At 35.9% G+C, this 25,394-nt stretch overlaps 3 protein-coding genes across 3 annotated transcripts; 1 reads left to right on the top strand and 2 right to left on the bottom strand.

Annotated features, from left to right (window-relative positions):
* The first annotated feature begins 2,446 nt into the window (after positions 1 to 2,446).
* LOC133875013 (mediator of RNA polymerase II transcription subunit 30) lies at positions 2,447 to 4,394 on the top strand. The gene is made up of 3 exons (XM_062312979.1): positions 2,447 to 2,917; positions 3,614 to 3,715; positions 3,915 to 4,394. Exons 1-3 carry the CDS (start codon positions 2,504 to 2,506, stop codon positions 4,011 to 4,013), a joined length of 615 nt encoding a protein of 204 aa, XP_062168963.1. The 5' UTR covers positions 2,447 to 2,503; the 3' UTR covers positions 4,014 to 4,394.
* A 1,114-nt stretch (positions 4,395 to 5,508) lies between these two features.
* LOC133875012 (non-specific phospholipase C6) lies at positions 5,509 to 8,527 on the bottom strand. The gene is made up of 3 exons (XM_062312978.1): positions 7,105 to 8,527; positions 6,322 to 6,498; positions 5,509 to 5,983 (listed from the first exon to the last, which is right to left on the bottom strand). The coding sequence occupies exons 1-3, from the start codon at positions 8,216 to 8,218 to the stop codon at positions 5,685 to 5,687; spliced, it is 1,590 nt and encodes a 529-aa protein (XP_062168962.1). The 5' UTR covers positions 8,219 to 8,527; the 3' UTR covers positions 5,509 to 5,684.
* A 4,903-nt stretch (positions 8,528 to 13,430) lies between these two features.
* On the bottom strand, positions 13,431 to 20,092 carry LOC133875438 (CBS domain-containing protein CBSCBSPB5). Its single transcript, XM_062313572.1, has 15 exons — positions 19,629 to 20,092; positions 19,129 to 19,275; positions 17,633 to 17,801; positions 17,375 to 17,507; positions 17,097 to 17,267; positions 16,906 to 16,984; positions 16,668 to 16,781; positions 16,422 to 16,488; positions 16,130 to 16,235; positions 15,997 to 16,055; positions 15,076 to 15,185; positions 14,858 to 14,991; positions 14,367 to 14,452; positions 14,180 to 14,269; positions 13,431 to 13,940 (listed from the first exon to the last, which is right to left on the bottom strand). The coding sequence occupies exons 2-15, from the start codon at positions 19,245 to 19,247 to the stop codon at positions 13,761 to 13,763; spliced, it is 1,617 nt and encodes a 538-aa protein (XP_062169556.1). The 5' UTR covers positions 19,248 to 19,275; positions 19,629 to 20,092; the 3' UTR covers positions 13,431 to 13,760.
* Positions 20,093 to 25,394: the final 5,302 nt, after the last annotated feature.

The raw sequence follows: 25,394 nt of genomic DNA, 5'->3' as shown, positions 1-25,394 counted from the left end.
ATACATCTCAGACTTGTGAATTGGGTATGACCGATTAAAATTAAAAGATTGATTTGATTGTTTGAGTTTTGGGTTGAGTTATTGAATTGAGGTTTTGTTTTGGACGTGTTTTGTAATAATTTTGAATGGGTTTTATATAGGATTGAGGTTCTCTTTGGTTTTTGAGTGAACAATTGATTGGGGATGTTTATGTTTTTAGTATCTTAAGCTTGCGATTTAATTATGGGTTCCTTGGATTTAGTTTTGTGGAGGTTTGAGTTTAGGTTCATTGATTTTTGTATAGAGGTTCTCTTTGGTTTTTGAGTGAACAATTGATTGGGGATGTTTATGTTTTTAGTATCTTAAGCTTGCGATTTAATTATGGGTTCCTTGGATTTAGTTTTGTGGAGGTTTGAGTTTAGGTTCATTGATTTTTGTATAGAGAAGTGATATTTGTGTTAAGAGGTTGGAATTATTACAATGGTCGAATGCTTATTGGGTTTATTTGGGAAGATTGTAAATTGCAATTGTTATCCTTGTGTTATGTGGCTTTAGTAGCTAAGGCTAATGGACTTGATTTGAGAAAGATTATGAGGTAAGTTGTGATTCGGTGTTTAGGGTATTGAATTGGTTTTCTTTATAGAGGCTGATTGTTATGTTTACGGGTTTGTTGATTGAAAATCTTAGATGCATGTTTAAAGAAAGATGAGTTACTTGGAGTCTTTATTTTTGGCTTTGGTGAAAGGGAAGAGAAATAGAGTGGTGAGAGAGAGAACTAGGGAGTGAATGAGTTAGCAAGAGAATGGGAGAATGCCAAAGCTGCAATTGCAAAAAGAGATAAGAGAATCTTTATTTTATGTTTATGATAGTCTTTCACATATAGGAGATTCAGAGTTTGATTGTAAACACTCTTTTTCATAGACTTTCCCTTGGTTCTTTGAGTTGAACTTAAAAGATAAAGGATAACAATAGAAAATGAGAAGATACGAAAAAAAAAAAGAAAAAAGAAAAAAGAAGAAGAAGATTTAGTAAGAAGACAAAAGTGGGAAGACTAAATTCTAGGAATTTTATGATTTAAAGAAGGTGAACTTTGATTGTAGGTATTAATCTTTAATTATTTTGCTTTTAGGATGAAGTGACAGACTAAGGCATGGTAAACTTCAGTGGTAGTAGTGCAGGAGCTTAAGGTAAGTAGAACTAATTAATTAATAATTTTATGAAAATAATACGCCCAAAGTAAATATTTTCAAAATAAAATGTATTCGTGTGTATATACATGTGCATATGTTTTATTGTCATTGATTCTCAAAGTAAATGAAAATTTTTGAATAAATCATGTAAATAGTGAGTCAAGCTATATTTTGATAATGATGATACATAATCTAATATTTGATATAATAGTGCTATTGTGGAATTTATATGTAAAATTTTATAAATGCAAATTGCATTGATTAATCTGGAAAGACATTGAGTTACCAATGTGATATGTGAGAATTTTATGATGAGATATGACATTTTGTTTTTCAAAAAATGGTAATTGGCACTTTATGTATAATTTTCTAAATGATTCAGTTATCTGTGAGTACGTTGATTATGATTTGAAAACTCCATATGGCGTAGTGAGAAATTTATAAGTTCGGTACCGAATCTAGTCCTTATATGAGGATGTCGAGTGTTTGGATCCTAAATGTTGGAATCGTGCAACTATGTGTGCTTTAGAGGGAAAGACAACATAGTAATCGGTCATGGGTGAATTCCTCAGAAACTGTATGGGCAGTCCCATGGCTAGAGACTCCATGGATGGTCGTTTCTTCTTGCCCAATAAAAGGTCTCAATCCCAATATGGGGACTACACAACCCAGTCAGAGGGGGCGAAAACGTTTGACAACAAGTGTATGACATTTGGGAGATGGTTTTAATATATTTGAATCATTGCGTTATTTTATTGCTCACAGTAAGAATTGTTACTCATGTGTACAATTCATTTTCATGGTTATTGAACGCTACAAAAAGTAATGTTTCGTATCTTGTTTTGAAAATATCTAGCATTGTTCTATAAAGTTATGTGCATAATTTCAACTGGTAAATGGCTTGATATCACTCACTTGATTAATTATTTCTATTTACTAAAGTTGCTCATTATATTTTATTTACACTTTTTTAGAGGTATCACAGACCTTGGAGTTTAGCAAGAGACTTATCTTGTGAAGTATTTTTGGTAAAACGTTAATATGGGAAAACCTTATGTGGTTTATTATGATGTATTGATACTAAATTTATATTTTGTTAACTTGAGATTTGTTATTAGTGTGGTAATTAAGAAGTGATTGATGTTATTAGGGTGAATTAGAGTATTATAATTTTATCATGTGAAGATAAAATTCTTAGTTGACTATTTTGATAATTTATAAAACATATTAAAGAGTATAAATGCTCTAGTTAACCTTTGAGAATTCTTAAAGGCGGATATTTATGTAAATTTTTGTATGGAGAAATATATGCTTTGTGCCGTTTAAGATTTGGGATGTTTCACAAACAGACTCCGAAAATGGAAGAGAAAACTGCGAGTGCGATAACGAGCCCGAAGACGACACAAGAGCTGGCAATGGAGGGCCAGAAGCTTCTAGAAGAAACCATAGAGTCCGCCTTCCAGATTCTCTCCTCCATGAACGACGAGCTCTGCAACCCAGCCTTGTGGTCCACCACGTCCTCTTCTTCTTCATCTGCTACAACTACGACTTCGATTGCCAATGGTCCTTCGCATTCCTCAAACGGCGTCTTCAACGGCGAGGCGGCCTCTTCCGATGCGCACCACGCGGAGAGTGGCGGTGGCGGTGGTGCTGGCAGTGGAGGAGCGCTCGAAGAGGCTCGGTTCCGGTACAAGAACTCAGTGAACTCGCTCCGGGCAGTTCTCGCCGCAATCCCTAGCTCTCAGAGGGTACAGAATTTCAAAACCCTAGCTCGCTGTTTCGTCATTTTGGTGTTTCTGTGAGCCTTTTGGTTGATAAATTTTGGTTTCTGAGTTCTTTGTTTGGCTGGGAAATTTTTTTGAATTATTTCAATTTTGTGGTAGTGTTTCTATAAAGTTTTCAATTTTGTTATATGGGTAAGCTCAGTATTGAAGACACTCATGTATTATAGACATAATTTGCTAGATCTTAGAGAAATTAAGGACTTTTTTATGGGTTAGTTTGAAGTTGGGGGTGAGAGCCCTGAGAGGGGTCGTTGTTGATTATCTGCTAGAGCTTGGCACAAACTTCATTTCAAGAGACAGAAGAAAGCACGCATAGAGGTCGGAATGCGGAATGCCTTGAAAATCATAGAGCTGGATTCTGCTTTGAGTAAGAGAGTAGTTATCACTATAGTGAAAAGCTATGCTTAATGTTCTTCCTTCGTTATCCCTACTGTTTGAATAATGAGACAGTATAAAATAAAAATTGCCATTGTCCTATTATTGGTATTCATTCGAAAGGAAATTGTATTTCCTCTGGGGGTTTTATTTCTTGGTAACGAAGCTAATGAATCATATTCTGATGTCATTTTCCTTCCCAGTGAGATGTGTTGGCCGCAATAGGGATGTGGGGTTTGCTTTGTGTAACCTGTTGAGCTAACTCAGTTTTGGATGTTAAAATAGGCAAAAGCATTCGAAATGGGTTCAACTCCAAGTGGTCCGGTATCCCCAGCAGATCAGGTTGAAATTGAAAAGTTAGAAGAGCGAGCCTCTAATCTAAAAAAGGTAGTTTTGCATTGAATTGCGAATTCATATTGATGAATCTTATATTGGTGAATCTTTCAAGTGTTTGGGCTATGTTCTATCAAATTTTCCATTCTTGGTACTGGGTCTATGCTTTCGCTGAAATTGTTACCTTTTATAGCTCATCTTTTCATAACCTGACTTTAAATTTCAATTTGAATCCTTGTGTTTCTTAATGTAGGAGCTTGCAAACAAGAACAGGTACCTCAAGCTTCTCATAGATCAGCTGCGAGATCTTATTACTGACATATCTACATGGCAAAGCCCTTGTTCCGTCTGAAGTTGTGGATAGATATCTTTGTCTTGAGTTACGGTTCCTGAGAATAGAGACTTTAGTCCATATTTTAACATGAGGTGATGATGCATCCGTCCTGACTTTCTTGCTCCTTCTGTTTAAACTTTGACATATATTCATTTTAGAGGTTAAAAGCAGGGTGACCAGGTTCCACAGGGGGAAACAATTATTTTGGAGAAATTTTGAATGAAAAATAGAGCAGTGAAGGATTTTGTATATCCTGATATATTTTACATTATGGATAAAAAGGATTTCAGGTCTGAATAACCTAGTTTGTTCATGATAGTCATTCATGTGATGAGATTGTTCATCTGATTGATGTATGAAATGACATCAGACAGATATTAATGTTAATTTGGCGTGTAAGTTTCAGGAGTTTGAGCTAATAGGTCTGCAACTTGAGGATCGAGTTGTTCCTCAAGATAGCAGCTACGGAAAATAATAACTCTATCACCAGTATGTTTTGCTTGAATAAGCCAAGTGGTTGGTTTAACATCGCTTTAATTGTTGCCAACTCTGTCACCACAGAGCTCCGTGAAGGTAGCAATGCTGTTAGGAGACTGAGTTACTGCTTTTTAGGCCATTCCTTGATCCTCAATTTAGGAGACTGAGTCTCTCTCTCTATTCCAAATATTTCATTTTTTACTGGGGCTGGTGATGTATATGTACGCCGCATGCGTTGCTATTAGCCTATTATGTATAGAATTATGGCTAACTAAATAGAACATATCCTTTGTTTTCTTAGAACTGAATCGTGGAATTGGTTTCATGTAGGCAATCACAAGTAGTTAATTTTGAGGCTTGTTCAGCTGATTTGAGTTTTAAGAAAGTTATGTCGAGTTGAGTAGATTCTAGTTAAATATATGTGGACCTTATATATATAATTCATCTTGATTGTTATCTCGTTTTATTTCACCTTTTAGAATCTTGCTTTGGCCATTGGAATCCTTGGCTATTATTGTAGGATGTAGGCCAATGTGTTAGGGTGCCATGAATGCTAGGAATTCCAGGTGCTTGCATATCTTTTTCCCTGAAAGATTCTCTCCACTTAGCCTAATCTTGCTTGCCAACTAACAGACAAGTTGACCCATCTGCATTCCTTACCCTTGCATTCAAGCCCCATCCAACGATTGGTGAGCAAAGCTAAAAACTATATTTTTATTTCATAATTATTTCACAATGTTGATGCCGATACGGCAGTTTTAATCAACTCTTAGATCAATTATTATTAAATAAAAATAATAATAATAAGGGTTGGTTGAGGTTGTTTCGTCGTCAATATTGTGGAATAATTATGAAATAAAAATATGGTACATAACATTACTCATATTTGGTACCATGTGTATATATGCACCGCAAGTGCATTGGTGAAGCCTATGGAATCACTCTGATAACGGTGAATTCTTATATGAAATGGAAAGGATCCTATTTGATTCTTTATAGGTTCTATTGATTGCCTCCATAACCACTTAAAAGCAAATGAGAGACAATGGAGATAGCCAAATCACTCTAGAAATTTCTGCTTCCCCTTGTTTTCATTGAATTATACTTTGACAAAATCAATAAGAATAGACCCTTTCTTAGACATTTATAAGCAAGACATGGATTTTTGACATATAACTATATTAAGATAAGATATGACTTAGGAGGATTCTTTTAGTTATGAATTGAGGATCTGGTGGTGAGGGATGATCTCATATCAACAATGGCAGACTGATCTGCGCCTAACTTGATGGCTTCTTTGCTGGCTCTTACGAACCTTGCAACAGCACGCCTCACATACGCATGGGCTTCTTTCACATTCATTTTGTTGCTCATTTCATTTGGAAAGCTGCTCAAGAAGTGGTCGCCATTAAGAACGGCTGCTAGTTGAACCACCTCACTCTGAAATTCGGAGAGCCCACCGTCTTCCTTTGCTCCTGTACTCCTCAAAGGAGCCACATCTGGCAGGGTCTCTGCAATAAAAATTTATGTAATATGTTAGAGCATTCTCTTCCGGTTTTGCTAGCGGGGATGCTAAAAGGAGAGTAACAAGAACTGTATTTGGCTCAGCAATTTGGAGAAACATTTGGTGAGCACCGTTCACTCACCAAATGTAAAAACAAAGCATTTTTTTAAATACAGAGCCAGATGTTGATGTTTTGAAAAAGTAGATAATTAAAATAAAAAAACGTAATTTTTTAGCTAAAATAAAAAGCAAATTTGTTGAGCCCGATGTAAATGATTTTTCACCGCTTAGTTTCTTATGGTACGTAATTGTTACAATGGGTCTGCAATGATACGATAGATATACCTGGGCAGTCAGTTCTAGGAGAGGTAAGTTCCCCGACAACCTGCTCAAATGTTCCAGCCCATGCATCCCTGTGAGTCAAGAAGTTAGAGGAGAGGTTGAACATCTTCTTTATGGTGGCAGGGATTGAAGAGTGCTCGAACTCGGAGTTTGGAGCAGGCCCTTTTGCGCCACTTATCACTGTAAAAACAGATGCAGATCAGTACAATAAAAGACGAAAGTGATACATCAACATGTAAATTCAAGTTTGAGGTTGCCTTCAATGAAAAAATAATTGGACTTCTCCCCCAATCTTGTTTTCGCATGAGATCTCTAATGTAATTCTACTTTTCACACTCATTTCACACCGGTTGACATAACGTGTTTTAAGTAATTGACACGTTAGCTAATGTAAAATGATTACGAAGAGTAGCCTTACTCGTTCAAAAATCAATTGCCAACTTGTCAAATAAGTTGACACCAAACCCGTGACCAAGCTCCCCAACCTAATCCACTCGACCATTACTCCATTAGACACGAGTGTGTACAGAAGATATGCACTTGGAAAATTAACCACCACCACCTAATCCAACTTAAATCTCAGCAATAACATATGGAATTATACTGCAATAACTACAGAAAAGGCCAGCATTTATGATATAATTATGTAGTTCCCAATCAATTCAATACCAAACAGAATTATTTGCCTCTTCAAATTAAAGCATTTCCAACATGAACACATGCAAACAGCTTTAACTGGACAGAAATATTTAACAAATGCAAAAATAAGAAAAAATTTGAGCTTACCAGTCCCTTTTTTGATCCAGGGAGAGATCATAATTGTCGGCACACGAACACCAAGCCTATCAAACTTGAAGAAATATGGAGCAGGGCCGGTGTTCCCATCTGGATTAGGAACATTAACATAAGGAGTCTCGACATGATCATAGAACCCACCATGCTCATCATAGGTGATCACCAAAAGGGTCTCATTCCACTGAGGACTTGCTCTCAATGTCTCATAAACTTCCTTAACTAGTTTTTGCCCATTAGCCACATCATGAGAAGGGTGATCATCATTTGCAGGAATTCCCTTCAGATCAAAATACCTCGGCTCGATTACTGTCAAGCTTGGAAGCTTACCATTTCTAGCATCTTTCTTGAACTTCAAATCATACTGGTGGAACTTTGATATGTACTTTAACTTCCTCATATTTCTGTAAAAGAAAGTTGTGGGTATGTTTTGGAAGTAAATCCCAAAGTCCATGCCATTCTCATGAAGAGAATCAAAAATGGTTTTTTGTGGATACCCAAGAAGCAGCTGCTTCTTAACATGGCTTGTTGAGCCATGAGAAGTTGCAGAGTACACAAACAGCCTATTGGGTTGGGTCGGGCCTGGAATTGAAGAGAACCACCTATCAAAGACAGCAAATTCGCGAATCAAAGCCGCGTAGACTGGCACAGATTCAGGTCTAAAGCCCTTCATGACAGTTTCTGATAGATTTGGGGACATTGACAGTGCTTGTTCCACAAAACCAGACATGGAAGGAATGGGGCCTGAGCCAAATACCTGTTGCGCCACTGCTTCAAAGGAGTGGCCCGGATCCGGATCCACGAACTCGGCATCATCCGTGAAACAAATGGATTCTGGGTCTGTGTGGTTGGTGGATACCGGGTTGCATTCTTCGCCCGTGACTCCATTGATCAATGGGTTGATGGATTTCTTCATCCATCCAAGCATGTGGTCAAAGGACCGGTTTTCCATGACCAAAACCACAATGGTTTTGATGGGCTGCTGGGGTGGTGGGATAGCTGAGACAACATGGGTGGGTGGGGAAACATGTGAGAGAGTGAGAAAGAGCAAGAAAACGGAGGCAAATGAAGGTACTGGACCTGGTGGCGTGGCTTTGGAACCTCCCATACTGACTTTCTGAAGAGATGGGTGTTTCTCTGTTTTGGGTCTTTGGATTCAATTCAAGCACTCGATAGTGGAGCAAATGGTATGTAGAGCAGTAGAGGAGAATCTAATCCTAAAATATACCATATCTGATATCACTGTGTTTGTCAGATATGTTTCACAGAGAGAGAGAGAGAGAGAGTTACAGTAGTTGTTGATATGGAGTGGAAAGCAAGTAGAGAGGAGAAGAAGCTTCTGGTTTTTAAGAAAAGTGAAGCAACGGAGAAAAAGAGAGATGCTGTGTCTGTTTTTGGTAACTTTTTTGGAGTTGGAAGGCAATCTGTCACATGGTCACTGTACGTAGTTAGGGAGTGTGCCTTTCACCAGTTTCAAGCAAAACACGGGTCAAAAACAGCGCGTCTCTTTCGCCAGTTTCAGTTACCAGAATTAGATTACGCAACATGGTACACAATTCTAGGATCATGAACACATAAAACTAAGCTGACCGTCCAGATAGTGTGAGACTGTATACGTGGAAAATGTTGGAAATAAAGACAGTGGAGCTACAAAAAAGCAAAAAAATAAAAACTGTATGAAAAGTTATTGAACTGACGAATATTAATTTGTTTCTTAAATAAATATTACCTCTTACTTAAACAATAAGTTTTACAAAAAATAATACAACAATTTTGTCCTCAGGATATAATACAGCTCGTATGTAATGTGTAATTTATAAATCTTGTGTGCAACGATGCACACGTACTAAGTGTGTCTAAAGCAACTAAAAGGCAAGCGTGCGTGTGACGACTGGTACGAATTGACACAATTAGCACATGTGTACTCAAAATCTTATCTAATATAAGAGTAAGACAAATGCTTATAAAGCACACAAAAAATATATAGCTTTTTAATGTGAGAGAAAGAGTAATTAAAAAGATAGAGGAAAAATTGAAATATTCAAAAAACTTAAATTTTCATGAAATAATTTTCAACATAAAATGCTTGCCGCAACTTTTATTAGGACTTTTTTTATTATTATTATTATTTTAACTGAGTTATTTCTAGTATTTCTCAATTTTAATGGGTTTATATTACAAAAAGCATAAAATTTAAAAGAGTGTGAATAGTTGCTCATGAGTACACGTGACACTTACTAAATCAGCCGTAATAGAATTTAATTGTTTAATGGCTGATTTGGTAGAAGATTTATAGTAAAAGTTGTAGCATTCCTAACAACACTTGTGCAAATGAATCATCTCCGTTATATAAATTTTAATCTTTTTTATTTATTTATAATTAAATGTTTCAAATTTGGAATTTTTAAACAATAAATAGCTTTATATATATATATATATACAGATAACATTATTATTTTTTAATTAGATAGTTCAAAATTTTCCATCTAAATATACTATTTAATGAAATACAATGAATTGATGAAAAATTTGACATCCTTTACACGTGGTAAATGGTAAATATATAAATGATAAATTTTGAATCATTTAAGTAAACAAAATATTTTAGGTACTTCACTGCAAGATTTTATTTATTTTTTTTTATCCCTATCAGAATATGGGCTGCAAGTGTTCAATAATGATCATGCATCTTTCCTTCTTTTATTCCCAAGTCAATTGGACAAAATTTTTCCTTTAAATTTAGTTGGTGGAAATTATTTTTCAGTCTTTTAAACTTATATGTATACAAAATGCATGTAATTTTCACATCCATTCTTAATAAAATATGTTCAGACACATGATAATTTAATAGGCTGAGATGTAATTTTTTTTAATTTTTTTTTTTTCTAATTTAAACGAAAACTTAGCCTAAATCAATAATGAGTCTACTTGGTATGGATATTGGATAAGAAGCAAGAATGTGAAAGCCTCAAAGGCATGACGGAAAAGGTAAGTTGTTTTATTCCCCTTCCTTGTTTTGAAACAAATTGATTTTGCTGGCATTTTAAGACTTTGGTGGTGCATGAAGTTCTTTATCAATAAAAACAAAAGGCTTTTTATATTAGAATGGAGTCACCACCACCAGGTGTGAAATGAAACAATATTGAGAGTCAGAATAGGGTAATATAATACATTAAGGACAGGTTGTACAGAAAAAGGCTAATTAAATTAGTCAGAAATTGATGATAATCATGATTGCTTCACACAAAGAAATAACTGGCTTTTTGTACTAATTGTGTTCTTCTTTTGCTTGTTATACTGCGAAAAAGGACAGTTTTCTTTGGGTTCTAAGAAATTCTTTCAGCCATGCTATCAAATCTTAGATCAGCCATTTTTTTTTTTCTTTAGATTAGGGGTTGTTTTTCATTTTTCATCAAATTAGAGAATTCTTAAACACATTAGGTGTTGTTTGACAACGTGTTTTCTGTGCATTTTTTTTGTTTATCAATTTGAATTCTATTTTTTAGTGTTCTCTGACTTGCAACACTTCAAAACCTAAGTTTGCAGCTACCCAATAAAAAACACAGTTCTTCCACATTCTGTGTAAACTAACATTTATTTCACTTCTACAATAATTTTTTGTGCTGATGTCAACGCTTCTTATACAGTTAAGCGAAAATACCTGTGTAAGTGAAAGTAAAAGAATGGGATAACTTTACAAAAAGATACTAAAATACCGCACGCTTTGACATAAATGTATTAAACTAGTAAACGTCTCGAATTGGGATATCAAACTATCAAAACATCTCATGGAAGGGTATTCAGTCAGGATTCGCTGTTAAATCCTGACGGAGTCCGCAACACATGCCTGTCATGTAATTTTTGAAGGGCGAAGTACCCATTTTGCCCCTCGAGGCCAGGTCCTTTATTTGTTTAGATGAGGAGTAAAACGGGTACTTTATCCTTAAAAAAATCACGTGACAAGTACGTATTGCGAGTTCTGTCAAAATTTAACAGCAAATTCTGACAAAATACCGTTTACCTTTTGGATAAAAAGTAAAAATACGCCCATTAATCGTTTGCAAACAAGCCCATAATCTCTTCACCCAATCACCTATAAACCACCACTAATTTAAAAAGTTGATTGCTAGATATTAAGCATTTGATCAATCCCAAAAAAAAAGAAAAGAAAAGAAAAGAAAAGAAAGTAGAGTGTAAAAGAAGAAAAAAAGAGATTTGTTGAAAGAGACATCGGACATGGATGTAATCAACACCAACACCTTTAATGCTGCTGTGACATCACTCTCGACCCTCTTTCTCTGCCCACTATCATGTGTACCTCTTTTGCCATGTGGACCGCCCTACTTTGCATACTTTAATCGCATGCCCGCGGGCAATAGCCAATAGGGGTTGGGGTCAGGGGTGTATTAATTAATTAAGCCTCACACTAAGCCTAAATATTGCGCCTCCCATAATTTTATTATTAAATTCTCATATGATGTAATGCACGTGAAGCATGTAACATATTACATATCTTTCCATTTTGGCCTCATTTGGGATTCATATCATGGACCTTATAGTGCTTCATTCTTTAAAACATTAAAGATTTTTTTTTTTAAAAAAAAAATAATTGTTACACTAATTACAATCCTTTAACAATTGTCTTGATGTGATAGTGAAATGTCAAATGTGTGATTGCCATGTCAGTTCTCTCAAAGAAATTTATTGATATCACGGTCAGGAGTAGGGATAGAACTAGGTTTTAGTGAGGACAATAAAAACTTTTCTCTTTTTAAAAAAAATGGAGTAAAAAATCAATTTTGGAGTCCATCTCATATAAAACATGAAAATTTGAGGGATTTTATTTATTTATTTATTTTTAAAAAAAGTGAGGACCTTTTTAAAAACTTTTTTTTGGAGGGGGGTTCACGGTTGTGGAGGGCATATAAAGAGTGATTTCATCCTTGATCACACGATGTAGCACTGTCACAACAGTTTATAAAAGAAAAATTGTCCAGCCTTTACCCAATGCATTATTGGGAATGATCGCAATCACTCCCATAAGTCCACGACTCGAGAGTGGTCGTGGCCATTAAATCCGACCAATCTGGAGTAGTCTTATCATCTCTACACAATGGCCGGAAGTGATGCTGATTAAGAGGAGGGAGGGGTGTAGATTTTATCTCTATAATGTGACAGTACCACATGAGGAAATTAAGGAAAAAATTGTAAAAAATAAAAATAGAAAATAAATTGTTGGTGGGGGCATTATTCAACGCTAATAATACAATGCGAATGTGGGACTGCAAGAGGCATCTCTTACCATTTTATCTAATCTATGGAGGGGTACGCGATAACCGTGATTTAAGGTGATTTTGCTAATAAATCATAATCATATTAAATAAAGGCATAGAGACTGTTTTGATTCTTTTGTCAACAAGACCAAAGGCAATAAAAGTATATTAGTATAGTGGCATTAGTGGGGAACAAAAAAGTCAAAAGTTTCTACTACAAAATGTCAAAAAGAAAGATAACATGGAATAGGCGAATAGAGCCAAATGGGCCCCATGCACCGGCAATGTATTACCCGGAATTACAATTCAACCTTGATGGGCTGGAAGGCCTAGGCCCAGGCCCAGTCCCCGGCTGTTCTGTAGATGCCATTTGAAAACCCGCCGAGGTCCTCAACTCCCAATTTTCCCTTAAAGGCCACAATCTAAACCCACTCCTCCGATTATATTATTAAAAAGTGAAAGAAAAACTTTGAAGGGGTAGGAAATGGGCCAACACTTGAAATAAAAAACCCTCTTCAATGGCTTCGGTCCAATCGTTATCAATGTTATCTTTCTCATCGTGGCTACCAAGATCTCTTGCCATCACAGTAGCAGTTTCTTAAGGCAATTTATCCACTTAACTGCCTAAAAAACAGTTGTTTTCGACTATCCCTTTCTTGACCTATGTGTCATCAAACCATTGGATCGGACCTTTTGTTCAGGCCATTCTCAGATTTTTTTCTAGATTTTTTTTTTTACACTGTAATGTCTGTTTATGTTGTCTTTGTTAGGGTACCACTATCTTTTTTCTTTTTTCCTTTATTCATGCAATCCTGTTAGGGGAAAAAAAAAAAAAGGAAGGTGAGGGGGCTAGAAAGTGAGTTCGGTGCCCCCAACCCCCACCAAACAAGGGATAGAAGATGTTTTGACAGTTCGGTTCTTTTTCGTCGGAGGAGATACCGTCTGTGATCCATGTATCTCCGATCGGGAAACCGTATCTAAGTTCTGTAGCTTGTCTGTGCTCTTTGGACTTTTGGAACTTAGCCAACTTAATTAGAGCCATGATAATTTATGTAGGTAATTGGAATTTCAGAAACCTGAAACAAAATGTAGATTCCACGTGTCATCATTTGCTTTTACACAATCTCAAGGTCCACGACCTTTTAGTGGACGAGAGTATACATGGTACGAAAAAGTCACGCATGCAAGCAGTGGCAGATAAACCAATGCAACCACCAGTGCAGTATCCAGTGCCCACAAAATTGATTTTCGTTCTATATGATTTATACGTAAACAGATATCAACCACAAGACATGCCCACCGGACCAATTCCAATTTGGGCTCTCAGTTCTGTCAGTCTTGAACTCGTTTACTGACTGAAAAAAATGATTCACAATATTAGGTCCCGGCTCTTCTCAAGTAAGCTAATACGCCTAACCCAGCCACAAGTGCAGCTCCTGCTGCAACGGCGCTATATGCGGAAGCCCATGCATCAGAATTAGCATATGCCAAATCTCCTGAACTGGAAGCTTTTCTACGACCATCTGTTCCTGAATATTCTAAATGCAATCTCAAACCCTGCAAAGTTCAAATAAATCACTCAAATGTCAAACTTTAGTTCAATTGCTGTGAGAAAACAAAGGCTCCTTTCCATGGAAAATAGTTCAGGATGCCTTTTCCAAAATCCTCCTAGGTATCCGTATTTTAAACTTTCTTATAATGTTCCACATTAAACTGTCCTTTAATTATACAGGACAGTACCCTATGTTTCCTCTTCTAAAATAAGCATTAAGAAGCAACAGAAAGATTAATCGTACCTTCAAACCAGCTGACCTTGCATGTTCAACAGCAGCTGCAAGATCATTATCTGATGCTAGTACAACTTTATCGTGGTCTTCATCTTCATACTACAGCATGTGGCCAACAATTAGCATATAATCGGGGGTCTAGATAAATCAATAACCCAACTGAATGCTGATGAAACATGATGATCTTAAGATATACCAGAATCTGAGGCAGGTTGTTGCGGTCGATGTCATCTCCCACCCTCTGAAGAATCCCAGCTAGAAGATCTGTCATACTCTGGGTTTCTGAAGTCAAGCAACAACACAAAAACCCAATCAACCACCAAATATAAGTTCATTGCTATATTTGGATGCTGGAGCTGAATCCAGATGTAAATGGCTAATCGAGATAATCTCTTAATGGAAAGGCCTTATCCATTGTTCAAAATAAACAAAACTAGATAATAAGTAACCAGTATCCTTCATCTAGACAACCATAGTGTTACCAGTGCAGTTTACTAGCTTCACAATCACAAAATAAACAAAACATATAGTGGTGGACTGCTAAGTTCAGAACTCAGGCAAACAAAGAGCTAAAAGTGAGTCACCCAGATGGATCAAACATGGAGCTACATGTATTAAGAACGGAATACCATAAATTATAGCCATTTTATGAGTGCCATATGTGATAAGCAGAAAAATGTAGCATACCACAAGTAAACCTGTGCATCCTGCCCTTCTTATCTTCGATCTTAAAAGCAAATGTATTAGAAAGTTTTGATAAAGTATAGGGAAGCAATCTCCCTGTCTCCGTTGCATCTGAAGCCAATTTTAAGGAACCTTCACTGAGACATCACAAATATTTGTAAATACATATTAATGGCAAAGTCAGAAAAATACTATATTGTATAACCAATGAATATAAATACCTTTGCGTATCCTCATCATCATCATTGGTACTTAAGGCCATGGCAGAATCCCAGAACTTTTGCATCATAGTGTTTGTGGCTTCATTAGTTATGCCAGAAGTATTTCCAGCCTAGATAGTGAAGGAAATGATGAAACCATATTATCCTCCAAAACCATAATATTTTGAAGGTCGAATAAGAAAAAAAAAAAAAAAAATCATATGCTTCTTCAAAATGAAAATCTCCATCGCAAATTTTGGTATTTATTTTTGCCAAGTAATTTTCTATAGGTGCCTACTAACTCATGTCTTCTGTATACAATGATTAAACCTCACCTAAATCCCAAATATTTTGCAAAAATTTCAATTCAAATAAATAAAGGATGCTCATACAAAAAAGAAAAGAAAAAAAGCCAAGGGGGAGGAACAGGTTTTAGTTTATCATTACTTTATGAATTTCTTAACCACCCAAGTCTGAAATTAGATGAGACAACAGAAGAAAGGAGAAAAGGTTCAGTCTCGAAGTAAAGGAAAAGTAGTTTCCAAAATTACAAAGACATGCTTTAAGTGAAAGTAACATATAAGATGAAAAGATAAATTGCCAACTAGTGCCTTGTATATGTTTTTTGACAGAATGAAGGAGTTATATAACTTGCGACCATGATGAATCACATAACATGCCACCTTCCCTTTTTCTCTTGCTTCTAGTTTCCCACTTCCCCCGCACCAAAATAGATGATGTGACTTCAAATGAAAAGATTAAGACTTGCACTTTTTAAAGTTAAATCTAATAATCAAATAGCAACTACAATTAAGACATGAGTGCTACTAAAGAATAGGTTATCCCTTCGAATCCTGTTAAATTCATGTAAGATTAACACATTGTATGAACTCGACATTATTGAGCAGTATATAGTCTCAGAAAGGTATAGACTTGACTTACTGTTGCCACAGCAGCATGTGTGATATGTATTACATCCACGAGAGCAACTATAATTCCATCTGTATTCAACCATCAATATTTATCAGAAACTACCACGACTTATGTGCAACATTTTCTCCCATTAGTGTATTACCTCTATCTACTACGGGAAGGTGCAAAAACTTCCCGTCATGCATACTATGCAGTGCATCAACAATTGGTGTATCTACCGTTGCGCATTCTGGATTTGGAGTCATGACCTGTAAATCAAATCAATAGCACGGTGCATCAAGAATCAAGTTATTTTTCTTTTATTAATTATACAAATCAAAATTGTGCTGCCTCTTTGCGGTAGCTAATATTCCAACTTCTAGCAAGGAAAAAATCTAAAGGAAGTTTTTAAGACAGTAGGCCAAACATAAATTCCCAGATGAAAGAGAAAATACCTTATCCACCAAAGTGGACTCTGGAGGAAGATTTTGTGCTATTACCCGCATCAAGATATCCTTTGATCTGACAATATTAAGATGCAAAAATCATGAATATGTTTGTCATTAAATAAAGATGCAGCACAACGATAAAAATTAAAGATCGTTCTCTTAGAATTAGAAAAATTATGGGCAATGTTAACTTTTTCTCTGGGAGTTCATAGATGCTCAGGGGTAAGGTGCAGCAATCAATAAGAGACTTACGTAAGAATTCCCCGTGGTTTGTTATCAATTGTCACAACTGCACAACTTAATCGAAGTTCAAGCATCTTCTTTGTTGCCACTAAAACTGTTTCCGTTGGGGAAATTGTTACAATCCTGAAAGATGCCACTATCTGTTTAATAAAGCAATTTTTTTTTAACTAATCATTTTATGACTTATATAGTATTATTATCAAATAGCCATGCACACATAAAAATTTACAAAAGAAATATTACCTACTTTGAATTCTCTGGAATGATTGTAGACAGAGATGGCCTAAACATCCGCTCTCGAAGCGTCTCAACGAAGGTATTGGGGCCTGCACATCAACCAAAACAGCATAGAATAAAATGTCGTTTTTTTTTTTGGAGACACACCTAAATATATATTAGCAACGAATAAAATAATAAGGTATTCCAAATAACTCCAACCAGAAATTGATGCCCCCCAATGTTTTTCGACACCTTCAACAGCTGCAGCAATAGCCTTTCCCTTTTCAGCTGCCCTTTCCATACGAGCAATAGCATCATATAAACACTTTGCTATATCAAGTAAAGCAATGACCTCCCCGTTCTCCACCACAGGCAAATGTCTGAATTTTCCTGCACAGACAGGCATCAGGCTCATGTTCAAAAATCAAGATACAAAAAAGTTTTATTTTTCAAAAAAATTGAAGAAAAGGTAAACAAAATTGGATGTGCCCCTAAACCTTGCACCATCTTTTGGAGGGCTTCCACAGCAAGAGTGTCAGAGATAACAAATATTGGGTTTTTTGTCATAACTTTAGAAACAGGTGTATCCTCAAGGTTAACCTCACGGGCAATAACCCTAGTTGCTATATCCTTCATCCACAAAAAGGAATAGTTAAATGAAAATGTATCACTACGGTTGTTAAAATCCAGCAAATGTAGCATTTAAGACCATTATTTTCATGGTAATTTGATCACATGAAGAATTCAAGTCAAACCTTGTCCGTAAGGATTCCAGAAAGTAATGCATTGGAGTCAGTTAGCAATAAAGCATCAACTCTACGAGCAGCCATCCGACGGCAAGCCTCAAGAATAGTTGTATTTTCAGGTATTGTTAGGGCCTTTGACAGCCGCAGCCGTTTTACAGTACGTTCTCCACTTAGCCCACTGTTCCAGATGCAAGTAGACAGGGAGATTCATTACTATAGTTTCATTTAACAAAAATTAAATTGAGTTAGCCTATTAGCCACCTGGCTTTTATAGCAGTTTGTAGAGCTGGTGTGGATATAGCTGTGTGTCTATAGGTGTGATTCTGATAATGTTGTGTAAGGTTCAGAGAGCATCTCGTTTGACAAAGAAAAGCGAATGCTCCAGTTTTTTATCAAGCTGTCAGAGAACAACTGATTCAACTCTTGAGGCCAAAAGAAGTAAAAGATTTAGGCCATCAAGAAGTTGCAACCCAAATGTACAGATATTTGCAGAAAGTAAAAACTCCCATGATAAATAAATCTTTTTACCCCTCAACCAGCCTTCGCAGAATTAGGCGGGGAGGGGGGCATCCCCCACCCTGTTTAAAAAAATTGTTAAGGAAACAAGAATCTATGATTGGTAACCCAAAAGTACAGATATTTGCAGAAAAGTTAGGAGATGAGGAGGCATATATAAGTGTCTAATTTAATACACTTGCTGTTATGCCTCTTAAACCCCTGCATCAAAGTAGCTAAAGATGGAATCATAACCTAAATGCAGAAACAGGACTGTGTTCTAAGTATCCTGGTGCTAAGTTATAGCATCTCTAAGGAACAGCTGATGGCCAATGAGAATCTCAAATACTATGCACATCCCAATTGAGTCAGAAGTATAGAAATCACTATAATGTCTCCTAATCTAAGAGTTGCTAAAAAACTGACACTCACGCATAGGCAAAAAAACCATAAAAGACAGGATCCCCCTGTTGCATAACTAATAAAATTCAACTATGACTTTTCAATCAATTAACATTCATCTTCTTCTTCTTTTGAGTAACTATTCTTTTGTATGTGTGATATTAAACATCCAAATTAAATGCCAAATATGCACCTCTGATCTGAAGGACCTTTTTCAGACACTCCAGTTAATAGCTAAGTTATCATAGGTAAAGTACTAAGACTCTTGAAGCAGGTTCAGATTAAATAAATAACGTTCTCAAAATTTTCTTCCACGACTCATAAAATAACAATCAAACAAACAAATATGTACCGATTCACTTCCCACTTACAAAACAGATAACCCAGATCCAATACCTAATACATTTGCTCTGAGACAACATAAAGCAGAATCTCAAGCACCAAAAGCTAAAACCCTTTGATAAAGGACTAAATAAGTTTCTAATATTGACATCTTTTCACAATTCACACGAGAACACAACCAACGGACAAAACAAAAAACGAGAAATGTCTACAGAAAAAAAAAAAATTAATAATAATAATAATAATCTAGCGTACTCAGGACATACATGGATCGCGAAGTTGAAAGAGATTTTCGTGCCGCAGACTCAGGGCCTCCATTCTCCGAAGTCTTCTTCTTGTTTGTCAGCGACAGACTTCTCCTTGAAGAGCCGCCTTGACCAGTCATCTTCACCGATAAATCAATTCCAGAATACCTGCAATAGTATCCCCATCAGTATTACGCATAATGAAAATAAAACATCCAACGGCTCTGTGTTGGTTGCTGAGAAAATTGGAAATAATTAATTTTTTTCCAAAAAACAAAAAAAAAAAGCTCGAAGAGTTTTTCATTTCCAGTTTTCTTTGCTCTTAGGCTTAGATTATTTCATTTCTTTTTCTTTTTAAATAGTTTCTGAAACCAAGGAAACAAAAACAAGAACATGAAATATGAGTTCTCAAATTATCCTCGTGGCGGTTAACTTAATTTTTCTCTGTTTTCTCACCAACCAATCAGAGCGTCAATTCAAAAATTCGAAAGTTCTTCGCAAAAAAAAAAAAGTAAACTCACCGAAGCTAAACCCTCCCTCCGCAACGAAGATTGTTGATGATATCAGAGTCAGCGATTTCAATGAGAACTTGATATCTAATTCCGATTAATCATAGCTGAATCATGACAAGAACGAAATTGGAAATCAGACGGTTAAGGACCACCGAATATTCTTCGCGTCAAGGAACGCGAGAAAAGGTTTGGATATTGGACAGATGTAGAAGAATTTGAGATTTTCTTGGGAAAATAGAACAAGAGCGGTCGGGGAATCTTGTCGGAAAATATGAATTTTCCGGGGAAATGCACCGACCGGTGAGAAAGAGTAAGACAGGTCAAAGACGGAGCCCCAATAAATGGGAGGATGAGAAACTCAATTCGATGCGATGAGAGAAGAGGAGCCACTACGATTCGTGCACGTCAACGAAACCTTTAACAGAAATACCTCCAATTTCAGATGACGTTTTGTCAATTGTGAATTGTGAGGCCTCCAAATTTTTCGTAGAACGGTAGAAGGTTGAGCTTTTAATTAAAGGTAAGGAAAAAAAAAAAAGGATTGATTTACGTTTTTGGCCTTTGGACACAGAAGGTAATACTAATTAATTACTTCTCAAACCGAAAAATTGAAAATTGTAGTAAATTCGAGCTAACGAGGTTTTTGATAGAGTTTAACGTTAAATACTTCATTGGTACATGAATTTTAAGCGTTTTTAAATTTAATACTTGAATTTTCATTTGTATTATAGGTGGTACTTGAGTTAGGGGTAAAAATTCATTTAGTACCTCTGTTAGATTTTCCATCCAAATTTTAACGGTTCACCTCATGTCAACCTCAGCACACGTGATAATATATAAAATAAAATAAAATAAAAATCTTTAAAAAATAATAAAATTTGAAAAAAAAAAAAGAAAAAAGAAGAAGAAGAAGATGGGTGGCTGAGCCACCCCTTTGGCCGATCTGAGTGGCTGAACCACCCCTCACCCCATGGCAGGAAAAAAAAATTTGATGAGTTTTGGCTCATAAGGGTGGTTTGGCACGTGACGAGCCGTTAAAATTTAGATGAAAAATCTAACAGAGGTACTAAATTGGTTTTTATCTTTAACTCATGTACTACCTATAATACAAATAAAAATTCAAGTACTAAATTTAAAAACGTTTCAAACTCAGGTACCAATGAATTATATAACCCTAGAGTTTATCTGTTTGAATAAATGAGTCATCTATCTTAAAGTTTGAGCATTTGCTCGAATATACAAGTAGAGTTGGTAATCTTTGACGCGAACTCAATATGAAATTAATAAATTATGGTTAAAGAATTTGATCTGTTTAATTAAATGAGTTGAATTGTGATTAATTTGTATAATGTTATGTTCATATCTCGACATAATCTAAACCCAATACGTAAATACAACTTGTCATCCCTACAAACAAATAGACTCGATTAACTATCAAGGCCCTCTTTTTATATTTTTTCTTTTGGTTTCATCAAAGAGCAAGACTTAGGCAAGGCAGAGTTTAATCTAGGTTGGGTTTGTTAGGTTTTTTTCTAGCAATAAGTAAATTAATTATCAAACTTCACTATTTATTAAGTTTTGTTGAGTAAATCAAATATGACGACTGTATTTTATAATTTAATAAAAAACTTCTGACATGATATGAACGGTTAAAAACTGACTAAGATATTATGGGGAGCTGGGGACTATCCTGTCATTTTAAATGGAATCGAAGAAAGGTTGTTTAAAAGGCAAGACTTTCTGATATTCATATATATAATTGCCGGATTATAGACCGTCCTTGTAGGCTTGTAATGCTTAGCAAAGGTTTCAAGGAAAACGCGCTGAAAAATGAAATGCAAAGTCAATGCCTCTGAGTTTGTACACGTGTTAGGGCATCACAAGTCCAGGGTCCACTTTGAGTCACCACCTACGTGAGAGCCACCGACCATGGATCGGAAGACCTGAGCGCGCGCCACTGCAGCCTTGACCAACTCGTTTCCATGAAGGAGAAAAGAAGCTTTTCTAGCCATTCTTGTTGCCTCTGCACTGCTCTCTTGTCAACTGATCTGAAGCTAACATTCACCACTCGGTGGCGCGTGGTTCTCACTCGCCTTCAATACCGGTTCCCACTCCACCTTCTTCTATTGCTTCTGTTTATATGTTATCTATGCTTTTTGTTTACGTGTTTGTTTTTAGACTTTTCTGTATTTACTTCTCATTGTTTATTCCTGTTTTGGAGTTTGGATCCTTGTGATCCTCTATACATCTCAAATCATTTTTACTGGTGACTCCGACTTTTTAGCATCCGTACCACAAACTAATCGGCCCGCATCTTCGAAAGTATTGCCCCCGCGTACTTTTATTCTTAGTTTAACTTTTGGGTTGCTTAGCCCTTGTAATGTAATTTATTTCTTGTTATAATTTTGTTTCATGTATCTAAAAATAAAAAATAAAAACATTCACCACCCTCTTTTTGAGAATCAAGATATTATCTTCCCTTTTTTTTCCCGCCTTTCTAAATTATTTATTACGGATTGCATTTTCAGTTAATAGTTATAATTAAGGCTCATGATTTGTGTTCGCGTGTTGAATTAAACAAATTAGACCCCTTAACCATAATTCTCTAATTTTGTATTGAGTTCGTGTCAAGTTCGCAAATCTTGTAAAAAATTGTTAACCATAAATATCATATGTCGAATTCGGATTGTGTCAAGACATGTATTAAGATTATAGGTCAACCCTAATCCGGACCACTTAATTTAACAAATAAGAGTCATCAACCCTAATCTATTAATTTAATATTAAATTCGTGTGAAAATCCTAAATTTTGTAAAAAACTATCAGCTCGATCAAGCTATAATTCCTTAACGGTTGCAGCTAAAATGTCATATGAGACTCATATCCTACTAAACACAAGGATTTCTGGACGCCAACGTTTAGAGCATGCAACAGTGCCTATCAAACAGCCATCAAACTCACAGGAAGCTTAATCTTGAGACTCAAAAGTCAAAACTATATGAACCAGCCAAAATTTTATTCCCATTCTTGTGCTCCTCTCCATTAATTAACATATGGATGTCCAAGTTGCCCAAAGAGTTTTGCCATCGAGTGTGAGGCTAGATCAAGTTATAATCCAATCACCAAATCTGGGGTATGCGAAGATTTAGTATATTCAAATTTTTGTACAAAATTAGGATAGAGAACGAAAGAAAATACCCTAGTGCCGAGGTGCCCGGCCAAGTGATGAGCCCAGGCTGCCCGGCCAGCATCCCAGACTATCTCACGAGCATTATTGATAAGAAAGAAGTTTAGCCAGAGCGATCAAGTAAGCAAAGCTCTCACAAGGGAGATTGCCAAATAATTATGTATCGATTCCATGGAATCATTCCTCGTAAAGGATGAGATGTAAAACCCAACGATTGGGTCTCGTTGTGATGCATTTCTTTAGTAGAAAGAAAGAGGCATTAAACGCATAAAGGGAGAGATGCTCATATCAATCAAATCTTTAGATGCCTGCTGTGATATATAATACGTACATTTCTTGAACGAAAAGAATAAATTTTTAAAGTGACCCCTTTGTTTTCAATCGTCCAACTATATTCATTATGACATATATTATTCAAAATACAAACACAGTTTTCTTTTAAACATAGAGATATAAAATGGTATTAAATTATATGTTGTTTTGAGATAAGAGTACTGAGCTAAAAAAGTTTCAAATTAGGATATCCACGTTTTCAAACGTTTCATCTAAGGGTACTTCGTTAGGACTTGTTAAATCCTAACGGAGTATTCAAAATACCCATATTTTTTTTTTGTAGGAAAATAAAAAAGAGAAAAAAAATGCTAGAATTTAGGTGTTGGTCAGAATTTAATGGAATTTGCAAAAGTACCAATGCCTGAATCTTTGAAAAAACGTATGGGTATTTTGAGAATTTTAGCAGGATTTAACAGCAAATCCTAACGGAGTACCCTTAAGTAAGATGTTTGGAAATGTGGATACCCCAGTTTGAGATGTTTTCTAATTCAGTACTTTTATCTTAAAACGGCGTATAATTCGATATCCTTTACGAAGGTATCTCTTAAATATATAAAAGAGTGCCGAAGAATCTACATTTTCTTTCACCAATGTCCTATAAAATTCCAAACCATTAATGTTGGCTGTGAAAGTTCAATCGAAGGCTGCCAAATCCAAAGCAGCAATGGTTGACTGGGCGCCCGTTTTACTTGGGTTACTGCTATTCATACTCCTCTCCGCTCTCCCCTGGCCTCCTATTCCAATTACCCGGGAACAGCCGCCACATCGAATTTGGCAGCGTCACCACCAATGGGAAGGCCATACTCGTCCACACCCTCCTTTTCTTCGTCATCTTCACTATCGATCTTCATATTGGCGGTTAGCGTGCACATTTTCACTGGCTGATTTCATGTTACTCACCATCACAATCTTATGTGAATGTGGCTTCATATAAAATCTCCCTTGGGAGACTTTGGTCGATCAGTCACTGTTTTTTTGCACTGGCCTGGCGTGCGTGGTTGGTTTGTTGTTTTTTTTTGGAAAATGGTTGGTTTGTTGTTTTGGATCTAACTTAAGTGGTGTAAAAAAAAAAAAAAATTACGGTCTTTGCAACGGTCCAAATTTAATTTTACTCTTTCTTTCGTTTTTACTCATTAAAAACTTCAATTGAATTTGAATCATTGACAAAACTACAAAAGATGTGTTGTATTTTTTTTTTTTTCAGTACCTAAGCTAAATCTTAAAAACAAAAACTGAACCACAAAATAAAAACAAAAGCGTACCTAAGAAATAATGAGAAAATGTAAGAAACATGTGAATCATGGCGACTTTACCATTAAAGATTGCCATTGAGAGAGAGAGAGAGAAGAGTTTTAAGATGCTCAATTTTTCTTTTTCACCTATTTGGTGGTTGCTGTGAAATAATTGTAGTTGAAGATGCTCAATTTTATGAATTTTTATGCTTTCTTCTTATATATATATATATACACGGCATTGCATTTTTCACATTAAATTTCATGTTCGTGGTTATTATTATATTCATTGATTTGGGAAGAAAATTTTGGTTTCCGGCCAACTATTTTTCGATCTAGTTCATTTGATATTAAGAGGATATTCATATGCATATTGATTGGATCGATTTGGAGAAAAATAAAAAGAAAAGGCTAAGATAGAAGACAGTGGTGGGATATATATATATTCTTCTGCGTATTGGATAGTTGTTGTTTTTTACCCTTGTGGTTAATATAAGTCGCCACGACGAACAATGTTGTTTTTATGTCCACGTGATCTTCAATGTCTGTGTGGGTTGCATTGGATTGGATATGGTTGTGTCTATTTTGAGGTTGATCCAAATAGATTGATAGTGCAGGACTGGGATTGGAGGATTAATATGGACATGTCGAACTCTGTGGCAACTGCAATTCGTGAAAGAGACCGACAATTTGTAGCACTCAAATATTAGTTGTTTATACTAATTGGTTGCAGTGGCAAACATTCTGTGTCTTCAAACATTTGATTTCTAAGATCTTCTTGTAAATGTGTCTTGCGTGTGTTAACGTTCCCCCTTCTTTTTCTCTCTAATTCGATATGCAGAAAGTAGTTGAAGCAATTTATCTAAAGACGGTGATCATCGAAGTGTGTTTGAGGAAAAGAAAGAAAGCCTATCGCCACTAAGAGATGTGGGTTATCCTTTTCTAACAATCATCTTTCCTCAATGACCACCGAATTCTATATATGCATCTTCGATCGATCTGATCAATTAATCCAAAAGGCGT

Source organism: Alnus glutinosa, chromosome 8, assembly GCF_958979055.1.
Source record: "Alnus glutinosa chromosome 8, dhAlnGlut1.1, whole genome shotgun sequence".
Lineage (NCBI taxonomy): Eukaryota > Viridiplantae > Streptophyta > Magnoliopsida > Fagales > Betulaceae > Alnus > Alnus glutinosa.
The sequence above is the reverse complement of the archived record's forward strand: the minus strand, read 5'-3'. Positions and strand labels throughout refer to the sequence as shown.

What these genes read in the sequence shown, in the direction of transcription:
- LOC133875013 (XM_062312979.1), top strand. Translation starts at nt 2,504, where the DNA reads ATGTTTCACAAACAGACTCCGAAAATGGAAGAGAAAACTGCGAGTGCG. An exon ending in CAATCCCTAGCTCTCAGAGG is followed by an intron (nt 2,918 to 3,613) that starts GTACAGAATTTC and finishes ATGTTAAAATAG; the next exon opens with GCAAAAGCATTCGAAATGGG. An exon ending in GAGCCTCTAATCTAAAAAAG is followed by an intron (nt 3,716 to 3,914) that starts GTAGTTTTGCAT and finishes TTCTTAATGTAG; the next exon opens with GAGCTTGCAAACAAGAACAG.
- LOC133875012 (XM_062312978.1), bottom strand. Translation starts at nt 8,218, where the DNA reads ATGGGAGGTTCCAAAGCCACGCCACCAGGTCCAGTACCTTCATTTGCC. An exon ending in CTGGATCAAAAAAGGGACTG is followed by an intron (nt 6,499 to 7,104) that starts GTAAGCTCAAAT and finishes CTGTTTTTACAG; the next exon opens with TGATAAGTGGCGCAAAAGGG. An exon ending in TCCTAGAACTGACTGCCCAG is followed by an intron (nt 5,984 to 6,321) that starts GTATATCTATCG and finishes TTTTTATTGCAG; the next exon opens with AGACCCTGCCAGATGTGGCT.
- LOC133875438 (XM_062313572.1), bottom strand. Translation starts at nt 19,247, where the DNA reads ATGACTGGTCAAGGCGGCTCTTCAAGGAGAAGTCTGTCGCTGACAAAC. An exon ending in CTGGAATCCTTACGGACAAG is followed by an intron (nt 17,508 to 17,632) that starts GTTTGACTTGAA and finishes TTGTGGATGAAG; the next exon opens with GATATAGCAACTAGGGTTAT. An exon ending in CCTCCAAAAGATGGTGCAAG is followed by an intron (nt 17,268 to 17,374) that starts GTTTAGGGGCAC and finishes CTGTCTGTGCAG; the next exon opens with GAAAATTCAGACATTTGCCT.